Source organism: Oncorhynchus keta, chromosome 14 (genome assembly GCF_023373465.1).
Source record: "Oncorhynchus keta strain PuntledgeMale-10-30-2019 chromosome 14, Oket_V2, whole genome shotgun sequence".
NCBI lineage: Eukaryota > Metazoa > Chordata > Actinopteri > Salmoniformes > Salmonidae > Oncorhynchus > Oncorhynchus keta.
The window spans coordinates 63,978,453-64,004,895 of NC_068434.1; the positions used below are offsets into that span (position 1 = coordinate 63,978,453).

Here is a 26,443-nt window from a genome sequence, read left to right on the forward strand (position 1 = left end):
CAGAAACTAGAGAAGTAGTTTGTATTCCGTTTATCCTCTCAACACCTCCCGCACACGTCTTCTTCCCTGGCTTTTTTCATCCTGACCGTCTCTACCTTCATCCACCATTTCAGTTCTACATTTCTTCCCTTCTTAAAGGAGGGAAGGATGCATGCCTTCTCCCAACTATCGGTACAGTCCTCTGCTGCTCAATTATCAGGCTTAATGCATGCATCACTACGGTTAGTTTACAAATGTAATTAATTCTTATCAAGGAGTCTGCAGAGCAGATGCTAGGACAATTAGCACTTAATGCAAAAACACGGAGGGGCAGCAATATTAACGTTTTAATTCCGGAGGGATCCGGCAGGTGTTCCTTTTTCACACTTCAGATCTTGCCTTTCAAGGCGGCAGAGTCTCTCAACCCGACCGACACCAGAGAATACATGTCTTTTTCTAATGAAAGAGATGGACTGCAGTTATGCTGTTTGCTGAGGGAGCAGTGGTAATAGGACAGAGGTGGTGCAGTAGTGAATACCATAGGAGGCATCTCACACGCACACACACTAGGGGGGGGGGGCTGTCATACTCACCCTGCTTGTTTTGGAGTTGCTTCAGTGCTGGGGAGAGTGGGATACTTGTAGCACCTGTATGAAAAACAACTGTAAATTAAAATAGTTCTCCTACTGGTGAACATGCAGCACATTATCTCGCAGGCAGCAGCATCTTTCCCCCACAGTATTTGAATATGACTGCATCATAATTGTGTTGGTACTCAGTGGGAGCAAGGCTGCGTCATAACTGACTCCATTTGGGATATGCTAGCTATATGCTAGCTATATAAGGCACAGGCACTGCAACCACCCCTGTTACATATAACGGAATCAGACTGCTCTGCGTATGATGGTGACAGTCATTCGTCTGACTAAGGGGCTTGGTCCCAGATTGCCAACAGTTACTAGAACACAATTCATTTGACTGGTTCAACTATACCTAAAACAATGAGTTAAAAGCTGTCACAATGAAAAGCAGTATTATATGAACTAAGCTTTACGACTCCTAAGCAGAGGAAATCCCTCCTCCTCCTCCCTCTCCCCGGTGAAGCTGCAGGCCCCACCTCTGCTGCATGCGCTGCTCTGGACAGCGCCAGGTTGGTTAGTGCATTTTCACTGCAGCTGAACTGCAGTCGCCATTCATCGCGGTTAAAGGTGGAACGTTCTTAGCCCTAATGACACACATGACAGTCACAGGCCCTCCAATCCCATCCCTGTCCTTACGTAACTATGGTAACAGGAGAGGCAGGGCTATCTGCAGTGGCGGTTGCGGTGAGGGTGACGGGAGACAGTTCAGTCAGGACGGACGTGTGGTTACTCACCAGCTTTCCTCCAGATCTCCTCAGGTAGGTAGCCAGACGCAGGTCTGTGCAGGAAGTCCCTATGAATCTCTGAAACACAATCCAGACCAGAACACACACACACACACACACACACACACACACACACACACACACACACACACACACACACACACACACACACACACACACACACACACACACACACACACACACACACACACACACACACACACACACACACACACACACACACACACACACACACACACACACACTTTATGAGCCAAATCCTAACTGAAAATAACTCAATATTTCTGTACTGATTTCCCACTAATGTCAGTGCATGGTTTCCCCAAAATCCAAGCTACATGCATAGATCTCTAGTTAGGATTCAGCCCCCTGCGTCCCAACCACATGAACACACTCAAACTTGAGCTTCGTTTTGCTTGGTAACATTTCATTTCATCCCCCAGCCCAATGTCTCTGTGGCCATGCAATGCAATGCAATGCCAGCATGCGCTCCTCTTTCCTCAGAGCAGACAGAACACACAGGGTGAGTGACAGTGTGGAGTGAGGCCATGCTGGAGGCCTGGTGGTGCTGGTGTCTGCAGCAGTGGAAGTACCTATGGGCTGCTGTGTCTCGACGTTGTTAGGAGTGTTGGAGGAGGAGTTGTGAGGAGGTAGAGGTAGAGGAGGAGGAGGAGGGCGTGGCTGGCCGTTGCTCCCACCTTTTTTCATATCTTCCACGTCGCTGTAGCGCCGGATCCAGTGGTTCATCTCCTCGCGGTCGGCCTCCTGGCAACGCCGCAGCACCGTGAGAGACCGCCGTGTCTTCTCCACCATGTCCATGATGCAGTTGAGCAGCTGCAGGGGGGAGGAGGAGGGAGGGAGGGGGAGACATGATCAGAGTGCCGCTCTACTCTCTGATTTACTCTCCTACAGTTCAGACTCTGACAACAGGCAGCTGCTCTCGGTGGTGCTAAAGAGTGGCAGAGCCTCTGCACCTAAAAGTCCACCGTTAAATCAGGGTTGCAGTTTTAATCGGAAGTACTGTATAGTGCACATTCTGAAATTAGGCTATGAAAAAACACAATCAGGCCTAACCTTTATCAAGATGTGAAATTGTATGAGAACATTTTCATTGACGGTAATTTGAGTGATTTTTTTCCCGGAGCAATCCAGTCTCTCTAGAATCATTTTTTGCTGCTTAGGTGCAACAAACCTTTCTCAGGAGCACTCCTGAATGTGTGACCCTGTCCCCGTTTTAGCAGCGAGAGCCAGCAGTGCTGTGTGTGTGTGTGTGTGTGTGTGTGTGTGTGTGTGTGTGTGTGTATGAGGTTGAGTGGTTATACAGAGCAGTGAAGTAAAAATGGCTGTAACAGCTGTGCTACTGATGGAAAAGGCCTAACCAATTCATTCCACCCCTGTGCTCCCTCCAAGCCCCTGTCTGCTAAAGCCTTTCACCCACACCTCCTCCCCTTGCCTTCCTCTTTATATTATTCTTCACTAACTCTCGTTCTCTCTCTCAACATTGTTTCTCTTTCTGCCTTTGCCCTATGCCTCCTTCAACCCCCGGTCTGCAAAATGCTTTTTACGTTCACCCCCTTCCTTCCATATTCTCTCTTTCTAAATATCTCTCTCTCTCTCTCTCTCTCTCTCTCTCTCTCTCTCTCTCTCTCTCTCTCTCTCTCTCTCTCTCTCTCTCTCTCTCTCTCTCTCTCTCTCTCTCTCTCTCTCTCTCTCTCTCTCTCTCTCTCTCTCTCTCTCTCTCTCTCTCTCTCTCTCTCTCTCTCTCTCTCTCTCTCTCTCTCTCTCTCTCTCTCTCTCTCTCTCTCTCTCTCTCTCTCTCTCTCTCTCTGTTATCTATATTTATTTCAGTAGAGTGTTTCTAATTTGGCAGAGGCCCAGCACAGGCCAGTTCGCTCCATGGCTGCAGCCCTTGTCTCAGCTGCTCTCCCCAGCTGGAGCTGTCCTCTACTGGGTCCCTCGCTCCATCTGTGGCCCTTTTTAGTGCCTGAGTGTGTGTGTGTGTGTGTGTGTGTGTGTGTGTGTGTGTGTGTGTGTGTGTGTGTGTGTGTGTGTGTGTGTGTGTGTGTGTGTGTGTGTGTCTGTGTGTCTGTGTGTGTGTGTGTGCGCGTGCCGTGCATGCGCGTATGTATGTGTATTAGTGAGTGTTCCAGCCTTGGTAAAGGTATGGGGAGCTCAGAGTGCTTGCTCCAGTCTTTGTACGCTGGCCAGAGAGGCCTCGGCTGTCCTGACATGGACACAAGCCTCTACAGACCCCCTAAGGTCACCTGTCAGCAGCACCCTGTCTCCCCTCGTCCCACCTCCTTTCATATAATCTACAGCACTGAGAGCTTGAAAGATTTGTACTACTCACTTCTCTGTTGGATGGGAGATATTAGGGAGATATTAGGGAGATATTAGGGAGATATTAGGATAAAACCGGGGAGCCCTACCCCAGCAACACGTACATTATCGAGGTGCTTCCACTCCTCGGCCCACTCCCGATCTGTCAGGCGGTGATCGATCACTTCCTCCTGGCGTGCTCCATGCACGGCTGAAACACAAACACACAGTCCTGCGTTCAGCACTTAAGCACCATCACCACATATGAGCCATTCTGGCTCCAGTCTCCTCCACATACAGGACATTAGGGCTCTAACACTTCCTTATACAGTGTGAGCCAATGCCGGCTCTAACCGAGGGACGACGCATATGGATTCCTAGGAGGACATACCCAAGCATGTGTCACTATAGGCTTTTTATAGATGCACTACCTTGGGGATTTAACAACAAACTGTGACAACCTCTCATTGTTCTTTAGAGACGCCATGAGGCCCTCTCTCTCTCTCTCTCTCCCTCATCCCTCCCTCGCCCCTTTCTCATTCCCTCCCCATCTCACCTGTCTGCCGGTGCCTGTCCCGAGCCTCGCGGTGCTCTGCTGTGTGGCGGTAGGCATCGCGGTAGTGGTGGGCCAGAGCCATGTCCTCCAGACGGTAGTGTTGGGGGGCAGGAGGGTTGGGGTGAGACAGGCCGTTGGGGGGGTGCGTGGGCAGGCCGTTGGGGGGCGGGTGGGCTGGCAGGCCAGTGCTGGGGCTGAAGCGCTGGCTGGGGCTGATGGTGCAGGGCCGCTTGGCCAGGTGCTCCGGGTGGTGCCCGTCTCTCTCCGAGTCTTTGGTCCTGAAGGAAGAGAGCACAGATCAACACGGTTACATTCCCTTCATACGTGTCACCACCAAATCAGACACTTTCACTCCCTTTACAATTGTCTCATAGAATATGAGGAAAATGATTGTTTTGGTATTAGTATGCCACTGAGGAAGTTACAAGGGAACAGGAATGAGATTTGTTATAGTCAAAATGTACCTGTAAACTTAAGACATTCTGGATTTACTGGGCCGCTAACCTGTTGTTGTTACTAGAAGACATGAGCAGTAAATCTGACAGTGTTTCAGGAATCCCCCCTGCTGAGAAGCTCACTGTTCACTTCAGACAGAATCTACTCCAGAGTGTGTGCACAGCTGTACGCCATACGTAAGAAATACACTCGGTATATTCTGTGTCTCGAGCTGGGATCCAAACTCTTAATCCTAATGTCCCTCAACTCACTCTCGTAACTTGCCTCTGTAGCCTCTCCCACAGACCTACGGTGCCGTTGTGAGTCTGTGTTTGGCAGATGTTCAGTGGCGGTCCTGTTTTGGGAGCCATCTGGACAGTTTAAACGCCGGTGTTGATATTCATCTGTTTAGCTTGGTGAAACAGCCAGGCATTCGGAGGTAAATCGCTCTCTATCATCCCCGGGATCAAAGGCAAATGAAAGGAATTTCAGCGCCATGTGGATGCGAGTGTGTTTTTGTTTATGAGTGAGTGTGTGTATATTACTGTCTGTGTGTGTGTGTGTGTATGGGTATTTGTCCCCTCTTTGTTTACATGATGTAGCCCCTCCCACACTCCACCCCCAATCCCCTCTCCACTTCTGGCAACATTTACATTACATTTAAGTCATTTAGCAGACGCTCTTATCCAAGCTCTGGGTCATGGGGTGAGACTGTGAGGGGGGGATGTGTCTGTGTTTTTAAAAATGTGTATTTAAAAAAAAATATTTCACCTTTATTTAACTAGGCAAGTCAGTTAAGAACAAATTCGTATTTACAATGACAGCCTAACCCGGCCAAACCTGGGCGACGCTGGGCCAATTGTGCACCGCTCTGTGGGACTCCCAATCCCAATGTGATACAGCCTGGATTCGAACCAGGGCCCGTAGTGACGCCTCTTGGACTGAGATGCAGTGCCTTAGACCGCTGTGCCCCTCTGTCAGTGCTCTAGCCCACCACTGATATCTCACAAATCAAAGCAACAGCTGGCCCAACCTGCCGTGACACTGTAAGCCAGGGGTTGGGAGGCGGAGGTGTGCAGATTGCAGAGGGATTGCCCGTTTCTCCACCCTCTCTCCTCTCTCTCTCTCTCTCTCTCTCTCTCTCTCTCTCTCTCTCTCTCTCTCTCTCTCTCTCTCTCTCTCTCTCTCTCCCTCTCTCTCTCTCTCTCTCTCTCTCTCTCTCTCTCTCTCTCTCTCTCTCTCTCTCTCTCTCTCTCTCTCTCTCTCTTCCCCCCCTTTCCCCCTCCCTCCCTCTCCGTCGGGATCAGTTCAATCAGGGCTTCAGCAGGATCTGGACACATCCCTGACATATGGGCAGCTTCAAGGAGACACATTGACTGACTAGCTGACTGAAGGTGAGGACAGGAGCGGAGAAGAGAGGAGAGGCAGCCAGAGATAAAGGGAGGGGGAGAGAGAGAAAAGGGGGAGGAGTAGAGTAGTGCTGTGGTTTTGTCTGTCTTAAATTCCAGATGTGTATCCCCCTCCATACGGCCCCGTGTGGGGGGGTGGATAGGGCAGCAAGCTGCTTTGGGTAGGGCAGGGAAGTGTATAGGACAGTGAGGGCATTGTCTGTGGGTTGGACTGAGTACATCTCCTCATACTGTACTGGGGCCGCTGACACAGAGCCACTGCTGCTGCTGTGGTTATAGCGTGACGTCCACAGCATCTGGACTTATCCTCCTCTTCTCATCCTCCTCTACTCCTACTCCTCCTCCCCTCACAGACAGCTGGCACAGCCTGCATCGTCCTCCCTGCCCGCCTGGCATCAGGGCTGCCCAGACTTCCGCCTCCCGCACAGAGGATTTATAACCTCCCCCTTGTGGCTTGCCATTTCCAAATACCCAGATATAATTCAATTATTTGTGTGTGTAAGCCTGTGTGTGTTTTTTTCAGTTGTGTTTCTGCTGTAAGATGGAGGGAGAGGAGTGATAAGTTTGTTTTCCAGCTGTGGTATGTGACGTGTCTGCATAGTGGGTGTATTCTGAGTGTGTGTGTGTGTGTGTGTGTGTGGTGGTCAGTCAGTACCTGTCGGGGGTCCTCCTCTTGCCATGCTCGTTGATCTCCATCATGATCTCAGAGGAGTCCAGGGGCGAGCTGGCGTTGGCGTCCAGCAGCAGCTGCTCATGCTGGGCCAGATACTGGGCGGGTGTCTGCTTGGCCATCCGTGCACAGTGGAGGAGCTCCCTCTGAAGCAGGGGCAGGTTCGCCTGTTAGAGGAGAGGGAAGGGGGGAGGAGGGATAGGAGGGATGAAAGGAGAAGATATGGTAAGTGGAAAAGGGCGAGCGGAGGAGGAGGGTCAAGGTGGAGGAGAGAGGAGAGACAGGGCATAAAAATAAAATATTTTTAGAGTGAAGAGTTAGAGCATGTGGGAGGGAAAGACAAAGAGAGATAGAGATTGAGAGAGAGAGAGAGATTGTGAGAGAAAGTGAAAGAGATTGTGAGAGAAAGAGAGATTGAGAGAGAGAGAGAGATTGTGAGAGCAAGTGAGAGAGAGAATTAGAGAGCAAGTGAAGTGGGAGGGATTGAGAGAGAAAGAGAGAGGATGAGACAGTGAGATAACACAGACTCACCAACCCCACATTCCTCCCCAGCGTCTGTCTCTCTCAGGGGGAGGAAGAGGGGAAGGAGGAGGGGTAAGTGGGTGCTGTCAGAGAGCTCAGTCAGGCCGTCACTTTGACAAAGCACAGTGCTGGCTGCCATGTCACAGATGTGTAACCTCATGGCACAGCAGGCGGGCTGGAAAACTGTCCTATTGACACCAGGCCCTGAGCCATCCTCTGGATGCTGCTAAAGGCACGCCATGCCACTCTCACAATAATATCTATCTATCTATCTATCTATCTATCTATCTATCTATCTATCTATCTATCTATCTATCTATCTATCTATCTATCTATCTATCTATCTATCTATCACACTGTGGACATGCTGCCTGGCTGCTAGTTAACACCTTTCTAAAAAGCAGATACTGTTTGCTTGTTAATCCATACAACAATCTTTCCCTCACTGAGCTAACCAAGAACTCCGTAGTGAATGAATTGTATGTATGTGAATGTATTTGTGTTGGTACAGTATGTGGTGTGTGGAATACATTCCATCCACAACCGTACAAGCCACCACCATGTCTGCAATTATAGTTAATAACCAGGCATGACTCCAGCTTGGCCCGCCCCCCTGTTGTCCTCCATATGTCCCTCTGCTCTGGGAATAAACAGGAGGGACAGAGAGACAGAGTGTGTGGGACAGACAGGAATGTGGGCCCTAGTCACCACCAAGCAGCACAGTCAGCACTCAGCACCGACAGACAGACACAGGCACGCGCGCACACAGACACGCACACGCAGTGTCAGCAGGACTGCCCCTCCCTCCATCAGAACCGTCAGCACTGTCCCTGAAGGCCTCAGTGCCAAACGTTCCCTATTCCCTACTGTCACATTTGCTACATGAGTTATATATTGAACAGCTGGCATTGTGACTTCTGGACCCAGGCAGAGTAATGTGTTATGAATAATGACAGTTGTCCGGAAGGATGGACTTTGTCTCTCGCTTTCTCTACTCTCGTCTCCGTGACTGTGGGTTTGACAATGCAGGTAACAGGATCAGCCAGAGTGAAAAGCTCTGCGTGTTAGCCGCCCCGGGTCGGCAACATCTGTCAGGGAGTCTTATTTACCCCCCCCCCCTCCCTCCCTCCCTCTGCTCCACGCCGCGCCACTCAGGGTAAACACTCGTGTGCCAGTTTTAATGAATCACAAACGATGGCCATATGGACCAGCAGATCAGCCCAGCGCCAGGCAGGCGGCATCAGACTGGGTTGGAAATCGGCAGGGTCCTACTCCCTTTATCTACCGAGCTTCAATCAGCTCCACACCCACACACTAATGGAGGAATCACACACGGCTCAGGCACAGAAACCAGGTCGCTTTCTACACTGGCCAGCCATCCGGAGAATATTCTTTGTTTGTTTGGGTGGGTTTTGTTCTCGAAAGCCCGTACTTCCATCGCCATATGCTAGCTGATACCAGAAGTGAAAGCTGCTCATAGGGATATACTGGAAAATAACCTGGTGATTCCTTGGCAGACTACTGGGAACAGGGAGGGAGTGTCTACGTTGTGTTTTGATGTGCTTACCTTGAGGAACGGAATGACAAAGGGACGCAGCGGGAAGTTGGTAGCCTCCTGGAGTTTGGAGTGGAACTCTTCTATGGTCAGGGTGGAATTCTGTCAAAAAATAGAGGAAAGGAGAGATTGGAACACTTGGAGAAGAAGCTTCACAGTATAACTAGGAGACAGACAGAGCTGGACATGGAGAGACAGAAAGAGATGTTGGACACAACTAAGTAAGTACCGTAGCTCCAGAAAAGTAGGAGAGCGAGTGGAAGAGATAGACAGACAAGGGGAGAGGGAGAGAGAAGAGGAGAAGAGGCGAGCAGGACTTACCACCAGGCCCAGCACCAGACTGCGGACCCGCTCTCCGATCTCGGGCGAGATGTCGTTGCCGAACTGCTGCAGCGTGGTGAGGAAGCGCTTGAGCTTGCAGAGCTGGCGGGCGCCGCAGGCCGGCGGCAGCTGCTGATTGGACAGGGAGGCGGTGGACGACATGGCGGGGCCGTTGCTGAAGCCGTTGGGTGTAGAGGGCGCCCCGTTGAGCGACGTGGGCGAGTGACTTGAGTGACTGCTCCCGTTCAGCACTGCAGGGAGAGAGGGGGAGAGAGGCCCTCCGTCAGTACCAGTCTGTTGTCCTCCTCCATCCTCCTCCTGTCCCTCTACCTCCTCCCCCCGTGCACCATGCGGTGTGAGGGCGCTGGAGGACAGGGTCGACGAGGGTGGTGAAGACACATGCATCCTTAAGGTTAAGGTGGAGAGCTCCAGGGCACACACTAAGGCTGGGACCAGGGCACACACTAAGGCTGGGGCCAGGGAACACACTAAGGCTGAGGCCAGGGCACACACTAAGGCTGAGGCCAGGGCACACACTAAGGCTGAGGCCAGGGCACACACTAAGGCTGGGACCAGGGCACACACTAAGGCTGGGGCCTGGGAACACACTAAGGCTGGGGCCTGGGAACACACTAAGGCTGGGGCCTGGGAACACACTAAGGCTGGGGCCTGGGAACACACTGAGGCCAGAGCACACACTAAGGCTGAGGCCAGGGCATACACTAAGGCTGAGGCCATGGCACACACTAAGGCTGAGGCCAGGGAACACACTAAGTCTGAGGCCAGGGCACACACTAAGGCTGATGCCATGGCACACACTAAGGCTGGGGCCTGGGAACACACTAAGGCTGGGGCCTGGGAACACACTAAGGCTGAGGCCAGAGCACACACTAAGGCTGAGGCCAGGGCATACACTAAGGCTGAGGCCATGGCACACACTAAGGCTGAGGCCAGGGAACACACTAAGGCTGGGGCCAGGGAACACACTAAGGCTGAGGCCAGGGCACACACTAAGGCTGGGGCCAGGGAACACACTAAGGCTGAGGCCAGGGCATACACTAAGGCTGAGGCCAGAGAACACACTAAGGCTGAGGCCAGGGCACACACTAAGGCTGAGGCCAGGGCACACACTAAGGCTGAGGCCAGGGCATACACTAAGGCTGAGGCCAGGGCATACACTAAGGCTGAGGCCAGGGAACACACTAAGGCTGAGGCCAGGGCACACACTAAGGCTGAGGCCAGGGCACACACTAAGGCTGGGGCCAGGGCACACACTAAGGCTGGGGCCAGGGCACACACTAAGGCTGAGGCCAGGGCACACACTAAGGCTGAGGCCAGGGAACACACTCAGGCTGAGGCCAGGGCACACACTAAGGCTGAGGCCAGGGCATACACTAAGGCTGAGGCCAGGGAACACACTAAGGCTGAGGCCAGGGCACACACTAAGGCTGAGGCCAGGGCACACACTAAGGCTGAGGCCAGGGAACACACTCAGGCTGAGGCTAGGGCACACACTAAGGCTGAGGCCAGGGCACACACTAAGGCTGAGGCCAGGGCACACACTAAGGCTGAGGCCAGGGAACACACTAAGGCTGAGGCCAGGGAACACACTAAGGCTGAGGCCAGGGCACACACTAAGGCTGAGGCCAGGGCACACACTAAGGCTGAGGCCAGGGCACACACTAAGGCTGGTTAAAGACACTTGGCTGCTAACATGTACTCTGCTGCTCCTGCTCCGCCACGGCTCATACCAGTTTGAGTGAAGGCTCTGTGTGCAGTAACTTCAGCTGCCTCTCACAAGTGGGACCGTTTGACCCTCCCCCTCCCTCCCAGTGGCCCTCCCCCCTCTCTCCCAGTGACCCTCCCCCCTCTCTCCCAGTGGCCCTCCTCCCCTTCACCAGTCTGTTTCTAACTTTCGCTCACCCACTCACTCAGTAGGACACAACTATAAGAGGAACGTGTTAAAGAGGTGCCAAAAATAGGCCTGTGGCCTGTGTTAGTTTATTCCAATAGCAGGTGTGTTGCTAAATCAGTCCTTGCACATGTCCACCAGCTGAAAGTAGATTGGCAGCTTTCAGGTTCAGGGCACCCCCACCCCACCCCGCCTCCCCACCCTGCCTGGCTGCCACACTCCTGCTCCACACCCCTCCACTACTCCCTCCGTTCCACGCTCCACCTTTCCCCTGCTTCATCTACTGAATGGTACATTACCCAATATTGGTGGGATATTCTTACACTCCATCCCTTGTCTTCAGTGACTGTCACAACAAGATGTACGTCTCAATCAGAATGCAATAATATTTGGATCTCATCATATAGTATACTATTCTGTTTCCGCTGATATTTCTTGTTTTTGAGTGTTTATACACGGTGTATACTGCATACAATTCTGATGTTTTGATGTTTTGTTTATTCTTGGTCTTGGGTGTATGTGGCTGAATTATTGTGATATTAAAGGATGCATGCATGTGTGAGTGAGTTTAATATGATATGATTTAAGCTTGGTGGGCGGTATACCATAGATACCGTATACCAGGGTATTTTGAAATATTGAAACTATTTATTTGAGGCTTTTCAATACAATTTGAATATTTGTAGCTACTTTTGAAGTGCATACCTCTCGTCAACTTGTGCAATACGTTACGTGATAAAGCAGATGGCATTCTTCATTTCACCTGCCACATTATTTTACATTATAAGGCTAACCGTAGTTCCCCAGAGCAGTGGAGCCAGCCACGTGTTCTTTTGAATTAGCACAATGGGAGAAAGTGAAGCAAGGTAAGTCCAATGGTCGGGTTAACAGTGTTATTTTGCTTCGATCGAGTCATCAGGGATGTGCAACTATAGTGGGCCTTCACAGAAAATACACAAGTATAACACATTGCGGAGAATATAGCTTCACTTTCATCAGATGACAACAGAAGTGCAATGCTATTTGGCCGGCAGTTGAGCTTACAATGTAAAAAATAAGTACATGGCCATTCTATTTCTAATGTTTATCATAGAAAGAATGTAGTCAGCTACATTTCCTAATGTTTTGTTGAGAGTTAATCTTGCTTTTTACCAGAGAAAAGTAAGCTGCCGACACCGTGAAAAGCACCGGAGCAAAGTAGCTAGACATAGAGTAGCTAGAAGCTAGAGTGCTGAATGCCCATGGTGAATTCTCATGGTGAATTCTCATGGTGAATTCTCATCTGAGTGGAGAAGTACAACTGAAGCATGAAATTAGTCTGTGTTTTAAAAAATGCAGCAAGATATTTCTTTAGCGTTTTATCTTTCTTTCCTGTGTGAAAAATGCAGAATTCTGCATTGACACGATCCCTAAGTTTAACTTGCGAGTTAATGTAAGTAAGTGGCTAAACTAATAATTTGACGGGGAATCATACTGTGTTAGCTTTCTGCCGTGTTTGAGAAGTCAAAACACTTTGGATGAGTTATCTGTACAGCTTCCACCATCTTGATTTCCAGTACTGTTCTTCCTTAAGACAAGCATGCGTCGGAACTTTGTTCATTTGGACAACGTCTCTCGTCCACATTCGCTTGTAAATGTCCAAACTCACCAAAAATGACATTCGGTAGCGCCTACCTATATATGTATAAATTTCTTAGCAGGATTGCCTGTCTCTGCAATTAGTTGATTTTCATTTTGCGCTCCTTAGCATATTTAGCTAGCAGCCTCCATTGAAATTCAATAATACTTGTGCTAATTATGTTAGCATTCTGGTAATAGATGCCCAATGTTGTTTTTCTGGCGCCACCTTGTGTACTAAGCCAGTAATACCGTATATCCCGGTATGAGAGAAGAACGGTATGACCGTATATCCCGGTATGAGAGAAGGACGGTATGACCGTATATCCCGGTATGAGAGAAGAACGGTATGACCGTATATCCCGGTATGAGAGAAGGACGGTATGGCCGTATATCCCGGTATGAGAGAAGGACGGTATGACCGTATATCCCAGTATGAGAGAAGGACGGTATGACCGTATATCCCAGTATGAGAGAAGAACGGTATGACCGTATATCCCAGTATGAGAGAAGGACGGTATGACCGTATATCCCAGTATGAGAGAAGGACGGTATGGCCGTATATCCCGGTATGAGAGAAGAACGGTATGACCGTATATCCCGGTATGAGAGAAGGACGGTATGACCGTATATCCCGGTATGAGAGAAGGACGGTATGACCGTATATCCCGGTATGAGAGAAGGACGGTATGGCCGTATATCCCGGTATGAGAGAAGGACGGTATGACCGTATATCCCAGTATGAGAGAAGGACAGTATGGCCGTATATCCCGGTATGAGAGAAGGACGGTATGACCGTATATCCCAGTATGAGAGAAGGACAGTATGGCCGTATATCCCGGTATGAGAGAAGAACGGTATGACCGTATATCCCGGTATGAGAGAAGGACGGTATGACCGTATATCCCGGTATGAGAGAAGGACGGTATGACCGTATATCCCGGTATGAGAGAAGGACAGTATGGCCGTATATCCCGGTATGAGAGAAGGACGGTATGACCGTATATCCCAGTATGAGAGAAGGATGGTATGACGATCTGAGTAACATCCATCCCTAATATGTTTGAAAACATTTCAATCTGCAGGGAGTTTCATTTCTCCCCCAGTTTGTTGGAGTGCATATGGCAGTACGCCAACAGTGTGTGTTAGATGGTGTTTGAATATATGTTCCAGTATACAGTTCCTCTCATTTCTACCCTCGAATCTAATCTGTCCATTGGAGCCTGGTCAGTCGGCACACAAGTGGGCTAACCATGTGACCTGCCACTTGTGTTCTGGTTTTAGAGGGGAGAGCGAGCTACACTGTTTTACAACAGGTGAAACAACACGGCCTGTCATTGTTATATGGGGGAGAAAGTGGTCTGTAGCCCGGCGAGCCTAGCAATGCGCCCTGTACCACTACAGCCGGTGAACAAGCCCCCACACAGACACACACACACTGAGACAATGCCACAGCCATTCTCACACATACTCCAAGACACTTGTTCCAAACGGGATTCTACCTGTACACACACAAGTGACTGAAGTCTTCGTCATTTTGAAGCTATCATCAAGAAACCCACAGCCAGGGCTATGGAGCACAGCAGCAGCCTGTGGCAGCCTGTTTCCCCTGCAGCCCAGGCAGGTTCCCTTCCTAATAGCCTAACAGACGCAGAGGTAGAGCCGTGCCAATGACAGAGAAGAGCTGATGCAGCACTCCTACCAGCTCACTATTCTGTTCACATCCTGCCTGGCCCAATGAAGCACAAAACACCTTCAAGATAGATACATAGTACTACCTCAGGGAATTTACAAGGTTCTTTATAAAGTTACAAAGAGGATTCAGGCATTCAAGGGAAACACAGACATGGTAGCAACACAGAATAGTAGTTTATGCCAGGTAAAATATGATAGAAGTATTTTTGAAATTGAAAGATCGCATGCGTACATATTTTAGAGTGCCTATTTGGGTGCAAAGTGCAAACAGAGAAATAATGAATTACAAAAATGCCTTACTTGACCTACTGGTGGTGGGTGTGAATGAAGCGTTGCGATTGGGTGCCTGGCTGACGGCCGGGGGTGGAGGTGGCATTGTGGGCGGAGTCAACCTGGGCTGGGTTTTGACATCAGCAGGTGAATCGGGCATCGTTCCAACCTTCTGTTCTGTGCTACCTGCAGGAGAGAGAGAGAGAGAGAGAGAGAGAGAGAGAGAGAGAGAGAGAGAGAGAGAGAGAGAGAGAGAAAGAAAGAAAGAAAGAAAGAAAGAAAGAAAGAAAGAAAGAAAGAAAGAAAGAAAGAAAAGAAAGAAAGAAAGAGGAGAGAGAGAAAGAAAGAAAGAAAGAAAGAGGAGAGAGAGAAAGAAAGAAAGAAAGAAAGAAAGAAAGAGGAGAGAGAGAAAGAAAGAAAGAAAGAAAGAGGAGAGAGAGAAAGAAAGAAAGAGGAGAGAGAGAAAGAAAGAGAGAGAGAAAGAGAGAGAGAGAGAGAAAGAAAGAGGAGAGAGAGAAAGAAAGAAAGAAAGAGGAGAGAGAGAAAGAAAGAAAGAAAGAAAGAAAGAAAGAGGAGAGAGAGAAAGAAAGAAAGAAAGAAAGAGGAGAGAGAGAAAGAAAGAAAGAGGAGAGAGAGAAAGAAAGAGAGAGAGAAAGAGGAGAGAGAGAGAAAGAAAGAGGAGAGAGAGAAAGAAAGAAAGAAAGAGGAGAGAGAGAAAGAAAGAAAGAGGTGAGAGAAAGAAAGAAAGCGAAGGAGAGAGAGAGACGGTTACAAAGAGACAAACATATGAAAGACACATCAGACACCAACAGTATATCTGCCCCCAGACGCAGACATCCAGGTAAAGGACGAACACGATCAAAATCAGACCCAAACAAGCAATTTAATTCTCAGAAAAAAATCTTAATATCAAGTTGTATTTATTGATCAGTGTTGCTTCCATTATCTGACACCCACTCAAGACCCACTGATTTGTTATGAGAGAGAATGTATTGATGGCCTGGCTGTGAGCTCTTGTTTCTGCTGCAGAGACTCTGGCTGTGGTCCAAACACTTAAAAGACACATCCTATCCCCTCAGCCCTCAAATTAGTGGACACTTCTGATGACGTATCATGACGTCTGGCGAGTATACACTTGCAGGTCAAGGGGTGAGGGAGGAAGGAATGATTTTTAAATGGAACACCCTTGGCCAGAAATTCGTCACTCGTTCATCCCGCGATGATTGTGCTTTCAGCCACCGGTGGCTTGTGGTTCCTTTATATGCACTACATTCAATTATGAGTGCATGTCTACTTATATTAAATACATCATTATTAATATAAGCCTACTGTATGATAGCTAGCCAATGAATTATCTAACAAACGTTAGCCTGCCTAGCTGGAACTTCTGAAGGAAAATCTTTTATTCTACAATTTCCAAAAGATACCCAAACAAAAACATATTTACTTTTTACGTAGTAGCAACATTTCTAACCTATTTGCATTGGTTTTTACTTACACTTGTATGTTGACTTCTCCGTTGATGTTGTTTTTAAGTTAAGTTTTCACAGACTTTTCTTAGCGGATGTACAACCGTCGCGAATTGAATTGTGGGGAGTTTCAGGCCCCGGATAATTGTACACTCGCAAAGCCGACTGAAAACGAGGGTTTACGTTGCAAACTTCCCTTGCTTGGCTAATCATTTGGACCACCCTCCAAGATGGCGACGGGGATTCCCCCAAGGGCATAAGGCGAGGGTAAGTGGACGATGGTGTGTCTTTTAAGTGTTTGGGCCGTAGCCTCTGTGAACGATGTCGTACTACAGTAGAGAGACAGAGATAGAGAGATGGGGGCTTGGAACGACACGCAAAACATTACAGCTCTTGGATAAAGTAACACCTGCTGGTCCACTCAGCTGCTGCTGACGGGACCCCCCGCCACTCCCCCTCCCCACCCCTCCGCCCCAGTCCCACTGACACTCCCGCCTGTCCCCTCTCGTCCTCCATATGGACAGGCGCTTGACAGTCAGTGACAAGTGCAGCTGGATCTGCCGCTGTCCATCACAGAGACACTTCTACGGGGCTGAAACGAGGCCCACAGCAGGGACCAAACAAGGCAAGGTAGGGCTGCTCCGGTTGGGGACAGGTGGGACGGGACGGCCTGGAGCGGTCAGGTGGCATCGCCTTTTCCAGGAGATAGGACAAGGTCTGCTATTCCCCTGCCGTGCTCTGCTGCCTCCCACATACACAGGGTCACACGAGCTCGTCACTGCCCAGTCCCCACACTGGCTCGTCACTGCCCAGTCCCCACACTGGCTCGTCACTGCCCAGTCCCCACACTGTCACTGCCCAGTCTCCACACTGCCCAGTCCCCACACTGTGACTGCCCAGTCCCCACACTGGCTTGTCACTGCCCAGTCCCCACACTGGCTCGTCACTGCCCAGTCCCCACACTGTCACTGCCCAGTCCCCACACTGCCCAGTCCCCACACTGGCTCGTCACTGCCCAGTCCCCATACTGGCTCGTCACTGCCCAGTCCCCACACTGGCTCGTCACTGCCCAGTCCCCACACTGGCTCGTCACTGCCCAGACCCCACACTGTCACTGCCCAGTCCCCACACTATGACTGCCCAGTCCCCACACTGGCTCGTCACTACTCAGTCCCCACACTGCCCAGTCCCCACACTGTCACTGCCCAGTCCCCACACTGGCTCGTCACTACCCAGTCCCCACACTGGCTCGTCACTGCCCAGTCCCCACACTGGCTTGTCACTGCCCAGTCCCCACACTGGCTTGTCACTGCCCAGTCCCCACACTGGCTTGTCACTGCCCAGTCCCCACACTGTCACTGCTCAGTCCCCACACTGGCACTCATTCTGCCTCCTACTACGACCACAACAAATCTTGTAGTTTCTTACGCAAAGCTGCAGAGAGAAGGCTGAAAATGTCAGTTATCTTTTTGATGTATTAAAAGGTCTATTGATTGCAATCCCAAATACACCATTTACACATAATCACATACTTTGTTTCATTCAAAATAATGTTTGTTCTTTGAAATAATATGGATAAAATGTAACAATCTTTCTAATATATTTTGCAGGGGTCATGCATACACATTATCCAGTGAGCATGATCAGCCCTGACTCAGTGTCGGAGTATTCAGTGTTAAATGCTCCATGGTAAACACTGAGTGTAACGGGAAGCTGCAGCCATCAGAGGGATGTGGGTGGAATGAGATCCTTCTGCTACAAAAACATGAGCTGCCGAGTGTGATGGCTTTCACAGCCACGGAGAAGATAGCTTTACAGTGTGTGAGACCGTGTGCGCGCGCGGATTCCAGTGCGTGTACCCACCGCTCTTATATAGTGTATATACCCTGCAAGCCCTGAACCCAGTATCTGCATTAGACCAGTACAGAGGCATGTGCTGAGGAGGAAGGTTTCAAGCCAGGCGTTCTCTATCAGCTGTCTTAGGGTTCACTCCACTGTTAACTCCACTCGTACAGCAGGATCATGTCGGGCACGCAGGGAGCAGCTCGCCTCATAGACCTACAGGCACCCCACTAGCATGTAGCTCTAGTACTCCTGGCCATGTTTGGAACAGACCCCCACCCCACCCCAACCCACCCCACCCGCTAAGCTGCAGCCGCTGCCGCCCACCACTGTCAAGTGCAAAAATAACCAAACACATCGGGTGACTGCCAAACGAGCAACAGGAGGATAATTAGGTCTTGACCTCCAGGGAGAGCAGCTGCAGGATGGTAGCGGGGGGGTGCAGGAGGGTGCAGGAGGGTGCCGCGGTCCTCAGGGTTAAAGTGTTTCTGGAGAGGCAGGGAGAAGTCACCTCTGCAGCCAGGACGGACAGCCAGGACAGACAGCCAGGACGGACAGCCAGGACGAACAGCCAGGTCGGACAGCCAGGACGGACAGCCAGGACGGACAGCCAGGACGGACAGCCAGGACGGACAGCCAGGACGGACAGCCAGGACAGACAGCCAGGACGGACAGCTAGGACAGACAGCCAGGACGGACAGCCAGGATGGACAGCCAGGATGGACAGCCAGGACGGACAGGCACATCTCCTTACTGCTCTTTCTCAGACTACTAAACTCAGATCTTCTGCTGCTGGCTACAGGCCCTCCCTCCCTCCGCCCACCAGTCTGGCTGAACTTTGTGTTTCACACCACAGACTCACAACTGTACCAGGGCTTGAGTTTCAAACAGCGCAACCAGACCCTGGGCCACTAAAGAACACAGCAGACACTCGGATTCACCTTTGGTCTCAAACTGAAATGCCAAATCACAGACATTCAGTTTAATTAGGTCCTTCCTGTTTGCTTTTTGAAGACTATTTTGCAGTAACCATTGCATATGTAATCCCAAAAGACAGTAGTTAACCAATGTGCTATATGTAAACTAAGTGAATGATTCTGAGTGACATAAATAAATATATCATAATATTGTGTTTAATTTGGGCTCTTTGGCATAAACAAAGTGGTCTACTTTTGGCCCTAGTAGTATGCTGATATGACAGAACCATGCAGGCCACACTGTGTGTTCCAGAGCAATGGTTTATGAATGGAAACCTTCCACAGTATTCCTCCCACAGTATTCCTCCCACAGTATTCCTTCCACAGTATTCCTTCCACAGTTGGCATTCTCTTAAACTCTTCTCTGGTCTATTTCCATATTCACATGTAGGCTCTGATTTTCAAGAGTGTTATTCTAGATTCGAGAAGCTCCAATGGCCGTTGACAATGTGAATGTGGTCCCCGCAAACACATGGGACACTCGCCAGGCCACCGCTCCGATCCCCTAAACACAACAAAGTGTTAGAGTTGGAGCCCTGCTGAGCTGGTGGCTTCTGTCTGTATGGCTGCAATGTCCCCACTCCCTGCCAGGGACAAATGTAGACAGGTACCCTGCCTGGCCCTCCCCTCCTGTCTGTCTGTCTGTCAGAGGAGGAGGAGGAGGAAGGCAGCGCTCGTCCATCTGTCACCACACTCAACAAACAGTATTCCTGTTCAGGAGCTATTGTAGCTCTACTGACTGACTTCAACAAAACAACTGTCAACAAGAGGACCGCACACACAACTCTCTGCCTGGGTTCTTGTTCCTTTAAAAAATGCTTGTCGGTTTATACTGCATGACGATCACTGATTGGTCATTTCACTTGAATCCCATAATGTACACGCACTCTATTTCCATCACGACTGAACAATCTTGACCCACCCTCTGTCTGTGATGTGATTCACACGGTGAACCTCTTTTGACAGAAAGCATATGCCTTAATCAGGGATCTTAATTGAATCCTTAAGGAGAGTTCCTCCACATGGCAAATGCTGCTATGGCTCCCGGGGGGTTCTGGGAGTGACCACGACCTGGCTGGGAGGGCCGAGACTTCTGGGGCGATGGGAGGAGAGAGGGAGGAGTCCTGCCCTCCTGGCCTGTCTGCAACTACCGTGAGATTACTCACAGCTGTTTAATCTGACCAGCTAAAGGACGCACATACACACACACACACACACACACACACACACACACACACACACACACACACACGCACACGCACACACACTCTGGATTTCACTGTTAATACATTAGAAAGTCTGCTCTGGCCTCCCGGGTGGTGCAGTGGTCTAGGGCACTGCATCGCAGCGCCAGCTGTTCCACCAGAGACTCTGGGTTCGCTCCCAGGCTCTGTCGCAGCCAGCCGCGACCGGGAGGTCCATGGGGCGACGCACAATTGGCCTAGCGCCGTCGGGGCACAACTAGCCCCCCATCTGTGGCCCTCTGTGCTCCCATTGTGCTGAAGGACAGGAAGACTCGCCCCAAGGTGAGAAACAGAGAGGGAAAGACAGAGTGAGATGGAGAGACTAGTAAAGACAGAGAGAAACAGAGTTGAGGGTCCACACCTCAACAGACTTCCTGGGTAGAGCTGTCAATCCCCCAGCATGTCCACCTGACCACAGCGTGTGTCCTGTTGCCTTCGCTGGTGTTTTCCTCTGTCTAATTAAGGAACCATGGCATCGAAGCCCCACAGTGGATCCTGTTCAGGGGAGAGGTACAGGACGTTCTGATCCTTCCTCTTCTTCCTTCCACGCAGCCCTTTTATCTCCCACTCCAAGTGGATCTACACGGTAATCAATACAGAAAATAGATTTTTACCCAGGATACAATGCTGCTTCATAGACTCCCTGAGGATTTGGGAGCCCGGCGCCATCTCTGGCTTTAGCTGCAGCACACAGTGTGCAGTCAAAAGCTTTTGATAATTATACTGTTGTCAGTCTCTCCTGTACACAGCTGTATGTTTCCCGTAATCACGCCTAAAAATGGCTTTCAGGGAAGCATTCGGTGTTCTAAAAATGGTTTCAGTTCAGCCCTCTCCTAGTGTGCTACAAACGAGAAGAAAAACGATTCAGTACAAGATCACACTCCAGTTTGTCATTCTGGAGCTATTTCTGGGTCTCTTGATAGATTTCCAGGACATGTGCTTTCCCTAAAACCACCAAACACACAAGAAACCATCACGTCATGACAGGCCATGAAGAGCCTGGTTGGATGCTGGTAGTGTCTCTGTATTCACATGGCCTATCCTTCACCATTAGAACAGAGCTACTGTAACTGTGCCTTAGACACGGACAGACTCTGAGGTGATCTTCTCTTGCTCCTCTGTCGCTCTCCCTCTCTCCAAATGGGCTCCTCTCTGTGACACATACCCCGAAATCTCTCCCTCTCGCGCTCTCCCTTCCTCTGTAATTCCCCCAGTCTCCAGGAATGCTGTTGTTTTTAATTTCTCCCAGCTGCTCTGGCTCGGTGCCCGCCCGCCTCCCTTCCCACATCTGCTCCCCATCAGGCCGCTGAGTAGTCCACACAAACACAGGCCTCACATCAAAACATGGGGATTAGAGCCCTGCACCCAGGGACCCCCGCACCCCTCTCCCTAGCCCCCCTCCAGACTCCCTATCCCCATCGCCCCTCTCCTGACCCAGGGATTGACAGAGACCCTGGGCCTGCATAGCCCCCTTAGCCTGGGAGTGGGTGGAGGCACCATAAAGAATAGACTAGGTCTGACGGGAGGGAGATGTTGGAGCAGAGGGATAGTGGATTAGATAGAGATCAGACATGCTGGATGGAGGAGCCTGGCTGTGATGATGATGTAAATGTCCTACTGGCTGGGAGAACTCAGTCAACCTGTCTGAATGGCAGACAGCCCAGCCACCAATCTGTCTCTCTCTCTCCTCTCTCTCTCTCTCTCTCTCTCTCTCTCTCTCTCTCTCTCTCTGTGTCTGTCTCTCTCTGTGTCTGTCTCTCTCTCTGTGTCTGTCTCTCTCTCTCTGTGTGTGTGTGTGTGTGTGTGTGTGTGTGTGTGTGTGTGTGTGTGTGTGTGTGTGTGTGTGTGTGTGTGTGTGTGTGTGTTAGAAACCAGACTTGGGATCATCTTGAGCTGATTTAGAGTTCAGAGGCTTTAGGTTCACTAATGACATGGTGGGAGAGAGCCTTGGAGAGAGAACACCCCCAGCCCCATCCACAGAAATGTACAAGCACGGAACAAGCAGAAACAAATACCAACGTTACCCTGTTACTTGAGAATCACTGCGATGCTACACAGACTGGGCTGAACAAATATGTTTAGTAAAAACAAACATTCAGTGGGGAATAAATGTCTGTTTAAAAATCGAGAACTGAAAGTGTGTGTGTGTGTGTGTGTGTGTGTGTGTGTGTGTGTGTGTGTGTGTGTGCGTGCGTGCGTGCGTGCGTGCGTGCGTGTGTGTGTGTGTGTGTGGAATGAAAGATAGACAACATAGGAAAAGTTAGACTGAGCGCCGGCAGGAGTCTCACAGCACATACAGTAATAACTCACAGAATATATGTTAAAACCATTTAGGGTGTGGCGGCAGTGCAGCGGTGACCCATGTGGTGTGTAATGGCTGAGACCCCAGCTGTGTGGAGGAGGAGGAGGAGGAGGGAGGTCCTCAGACACTCCATTCATCCATATGAGGAGGAGGAGAGGAGAGAGGGATGAGGCCAGACACTCTGGTTCCTGGGCTGACCTAGTTACCACTGAGTTACTGGGCAGAGGACATGAGCTGACCAGGACAGACCAGGACAGGGTCAGTGTAAAACGGTCTAATACACAGGAGAGATCCGCTCTCTCCTCGTCTGCACCAGTCAGAGACAGCGGATACAGTACTCAGATGTCTGAGACATGAGACATGAGGCATGGCCTGGGAGAAAGGTAGAACAACATGGAAAACAAGGAACCAATACTGCTACTCTCTACTCCCTACTCTCTACTCCCTACTCCCTACTCTCTACTCTCTACTCCCTACTCTCTACTCCCTACTCTCTACTCCCTACTCTCTACTCCCTACTCTCTACGCTCTACTCCCTACTCTCTACTCCCTACTCCCTACTCTCTACTCTCTACTCTCTACGCTCTACTCTCTACTCCCTACTCTCTACTCCCTACTCTCTACTCCCTACTCCCTACTCTCTACTCTCTACTCCCTACTCTCTACGCTCTACTCCCTACTCTCTACTCCCTACTCCCTACTCTCTACTCCCTACTCTCTACGCTCTACGCTCTACTCTCTACTCCCTACTCTCTACTCCCTACTCTCTACTCCCTACTCTCTACTCTCTACTCCCTACTCTCTACTCCCTACTCCCTACTCTCTACTCCCTACTCTCTACTCCCTACTCTCTACGCTCTACTCCCTACTCTCTACTCCCTACTCCCTACTCTCTACTCTCTACTCTCTACGCTCTACTCTCTACTCCCTACTCTCTACTCCCTACTCTCTACTCTCTACGCTCTACTCCCTACTCTCTATGCTCTACTCCCTACTCTCTACTCCCTACTCTCTACTCCCTACTCTCTACTCTCTACTCCCTACTCTCTACTGTCTACTCCCTACTCTCTACTCCCTACTCCCTACTCTCTACTCCCTACGCTCTACTCCCTACTCCCTACTCTCTACTCCCTACTCTCTACTCCCTACTCTCTACTCCCTACTCTCTACGCTCTACTCTCTACTCCCTACTCTCTACGCTCTACTCCCTACTCTCTACTCCCTACTCTCTACTCTCTACTCCCTACTCTCTACTCTCTACGCTCTACTCTCTACTCTCTACTCCCTACTCTCTACTCCCTACTCTCTACTCCCTACTCTCTACTCTCTACGCTCTACTCCCTACTCTCTACTCTCTACTCACTACTCCCTACTCTCTACGCTCTACTCTCTACTCCCTACTCTCTACTCCCTACTCTCTACTCACTACTCTCTACTCTCTACGCTCTACTCTCTACTCTCTACTCCCTACTCCCTACTCTCTACTCACTACTCACTACTCTCTACTCTCTACTCCCTACTCTCTACTCCCTACTCTCTACTCCGTACTCTCAACTCCCTACTCTCTACTCCCTACTCTCTACTCTCTACACTCTACTCCATACTCTCTACTCTCTACTCCCTACTCTCTACTCCCTACTCTCTACTCCCTACTCTCTACTCCCTACTCTCTACTCTCTACTCTCTACTCCCTACTCCCTATTCTCTACTCTCTATTCCCTACTCTCTACTCTCTATTTTCTACTCTCTATTCTCTACTCTCTACTCCCTACTCTCTACTCCCTACTCTCTACTCTCTACTCTCTACTCTCTACGCTCTACTCTCTACTCCCTACTCACTACTCCCTACTCTCTACTCCCTACTCCCTACTCTCTACTCCCTACTCTCTACTCTCTACTCTCTACTCTCTACTCTCTACTCCCTACTCTCTACTCTCTACGCTCTACTCTCTACTCCCTACTCTCTACTCTCTACTCCCTACTCCCTACTCTCTACTCTCTACGCTCTACTCTCTACGCTCTACTCCCTACTCTCTACTCCCTACTCTCTACTCCCTACTCTCTACTCACTACTCTCTACTCCCTACTCTCTACTCCCTACTCTCTACTCCGTACTCTCAACTCCCTACTCTCTACTCCCTACTCTCTACTCTCTACACTCTACTCCATACTCTCTACTCTCTACACCCTATTCTCTACTCTCTACTCCCTACTCTCTACTCCCTACTCTCTACTCCCTACTCTCTACTCTCTACTCTCTACTCCCTACACTCTACTCCATACACTCTACTCCCTACTCTCTACTCCCTACACTCTACTCCCTACTCTCTACTCCCTACTCCCTACTCCCTATTCTCTACTCTCTATTCCCTACTCTCTACTCTCTATTCTCTACTCTCTACTCCCTACTCCCTATTCTCTACTCTCTATTCCCTACTCTCTATTTTCTACTCTCTATTCTCTACTCTCTACTCCCTACTCTCTACTCTCTATTCTCTACTCTCTACTCTCTATTCTCTACTCCATACTCTCTACTCCCTACTCTCTACTCCCTACTCTCTATTCTCTGTTCTCTACTCTCTACTCCCTACTCTCTACTCTCTACTCCCTACTCCCTACTTTCTACTCCCTACTCTCTATTCCCTACTCTCTACTCTCTACTCTCTATTCTCTACTCTCTACTCCCTACTCCCTACTCCCTATTCTCTACTCTCTATTCCCTACTCTCTACTCTCTACTCCCTACTCCCTATTCTCTACTCTCTATTCCCTACTCTCTATTTTCTACTCTCTATTCTCTACTCTCTACTCCCTACTCTCTACTCTCTATTCTCTACTCTCTACTCTCTACTCTCTATTCTCTACTCCATACTCTCTACTCCCTACTCTCTACTCCCTACTCTCTATTCTCTGTTCTCTACTCTCTACTCACTACTCCCTACTCTCTACTCTCTACTCCCTACTCCCTACTTTCTACTCCCTACTCTCTATTCCCTACTCTCTACTCTCTACTCCCTACTCTCTACTCTCTACTCCCTACTCTCTATTCTCTACTCTCTACTCACTACTCTCTACTCTCTACTCCCTACTCTCTATTCTCTACTCTCTACTCTCTACTCACTACTCTCTACTCTCTACTCCCTACTCTCTATTCTCTACTCTCTACTCTCTACTTCTCTGTTTATGTTTAAATAGGACTCCCAGTCTCTGAATTGTTCAGTGCACCATTGTGTATTCCCTTACGTCTTTGTGTTTATTCATTTACTGACTACATTACTGTTTATTCCTCCACCTCTCTCCATTCCCCCTCTGTTTGCTGTTTCTGGGTAATGTGATGTTATTGGCGGTCTGGTGGAAAAGCCAGCTCTTGATTTGACCTGTGAATGCGACTTCAGGATGGTGATGAAAACGTCCTGACGAGGGACCTGCGTTTCAGAGTCGGCTTCTTTCCCACCCAACACAACAACACTTGTGAGACAAGTTTCGGTTCCCTGCCTCTCCGCACTTTAGTGTGCTTGTCATGTGGCGCTGACGGCAGTGATGACTGTTATTGATATAATTGTATTGAAGTCTAGCGGCCATCTGTTCTCTTCAGGGAGGACGTCCCTCGGCAGTGAAGTGGTTACATGCAGCATATCGCTACTCACAGGGAAAAAACGTCCTTTTCACATTTTCCCAATGGCTGCTAATAAAATCCAGATGTTCCATGGAGCTCTGTTTCTCCCCCTCCCTCCTTCTCCCCCCCATCCCTCCCTGTCTCCTTCTCCCCCCCTCCCTTCCTCCCTCCCTGTCTCCTTCTCCCCTCCATCCCTCCCTGTCTCCTTCTCCCCCCATCCCTCCCTGTCTCCTTCCCCCCCCATCCCTCCCTGTCTCCTTCTCCCCCCATCCCTCCCTGTCCCCCCCCATCCCTCCCTGTCTCCTTCCCCCCTCTCTGCCTCCCTCCCTCCCTGTCTCCTTCTCCCC

The 26,443-nt window shown here is 49.9% G+C and overlaps 1 protein-coding gene across 6 annotated transcripts in view; it reads right to left on the reverse strand.

Annotated features, from left to right (window-relative positions):
* cbfa2t3 (CBFA2/RUNX1 partner transcriptional co-repressor 3) overlaps positions 1–26,443 on the reverse strand; it is a 63,024-nt gene that overhangs the window by 9,650 nt on the left and 26,931 nt on the right. The window contains exons 2-10 of one of the 6 annotated variants that reach the window (XM_052462118.1): positions 14,687–14,829; positions 9,154–9,404; positions 8,845–8,934; positions 6,741–6,922; positions 4,242–4,519; positions 3,796–3,896; positions 1,960–2,200; positions 1,355–1,423; positions 573–626 (exon numbers count right to left, since the gene is read on the reverse strand). In XM_052462118.1, the coding sequence (XP_052318078.1) occupies positions 573–626; positions 1,355–1,423; positions 1,960–2,200; positions 3,796–3,896; positions 4,242–4,519; positions 6,741–6,922; positions 8,845–8,934; positions 9,154–9,404; positions 14,687–14,829 (1,409 nt within the window). Of the gene's footprint in view, positions 1–572; positions 627–1,354; positions 1,424–1,959; positions 2,201–3,795; positions 3,897–4,241; positions 4,520–6,740; positions 6,923–8,844; positions 8,935–9,153; positions 9,405–14,677; positions 14,834–26,443 lie in introns of all 6 variants that reach the window. The other 5 variants (XM_052462121.1, XM_052462117.1, XM_052462120.1 and 2 more) reach the window with 5 other exon arrangements.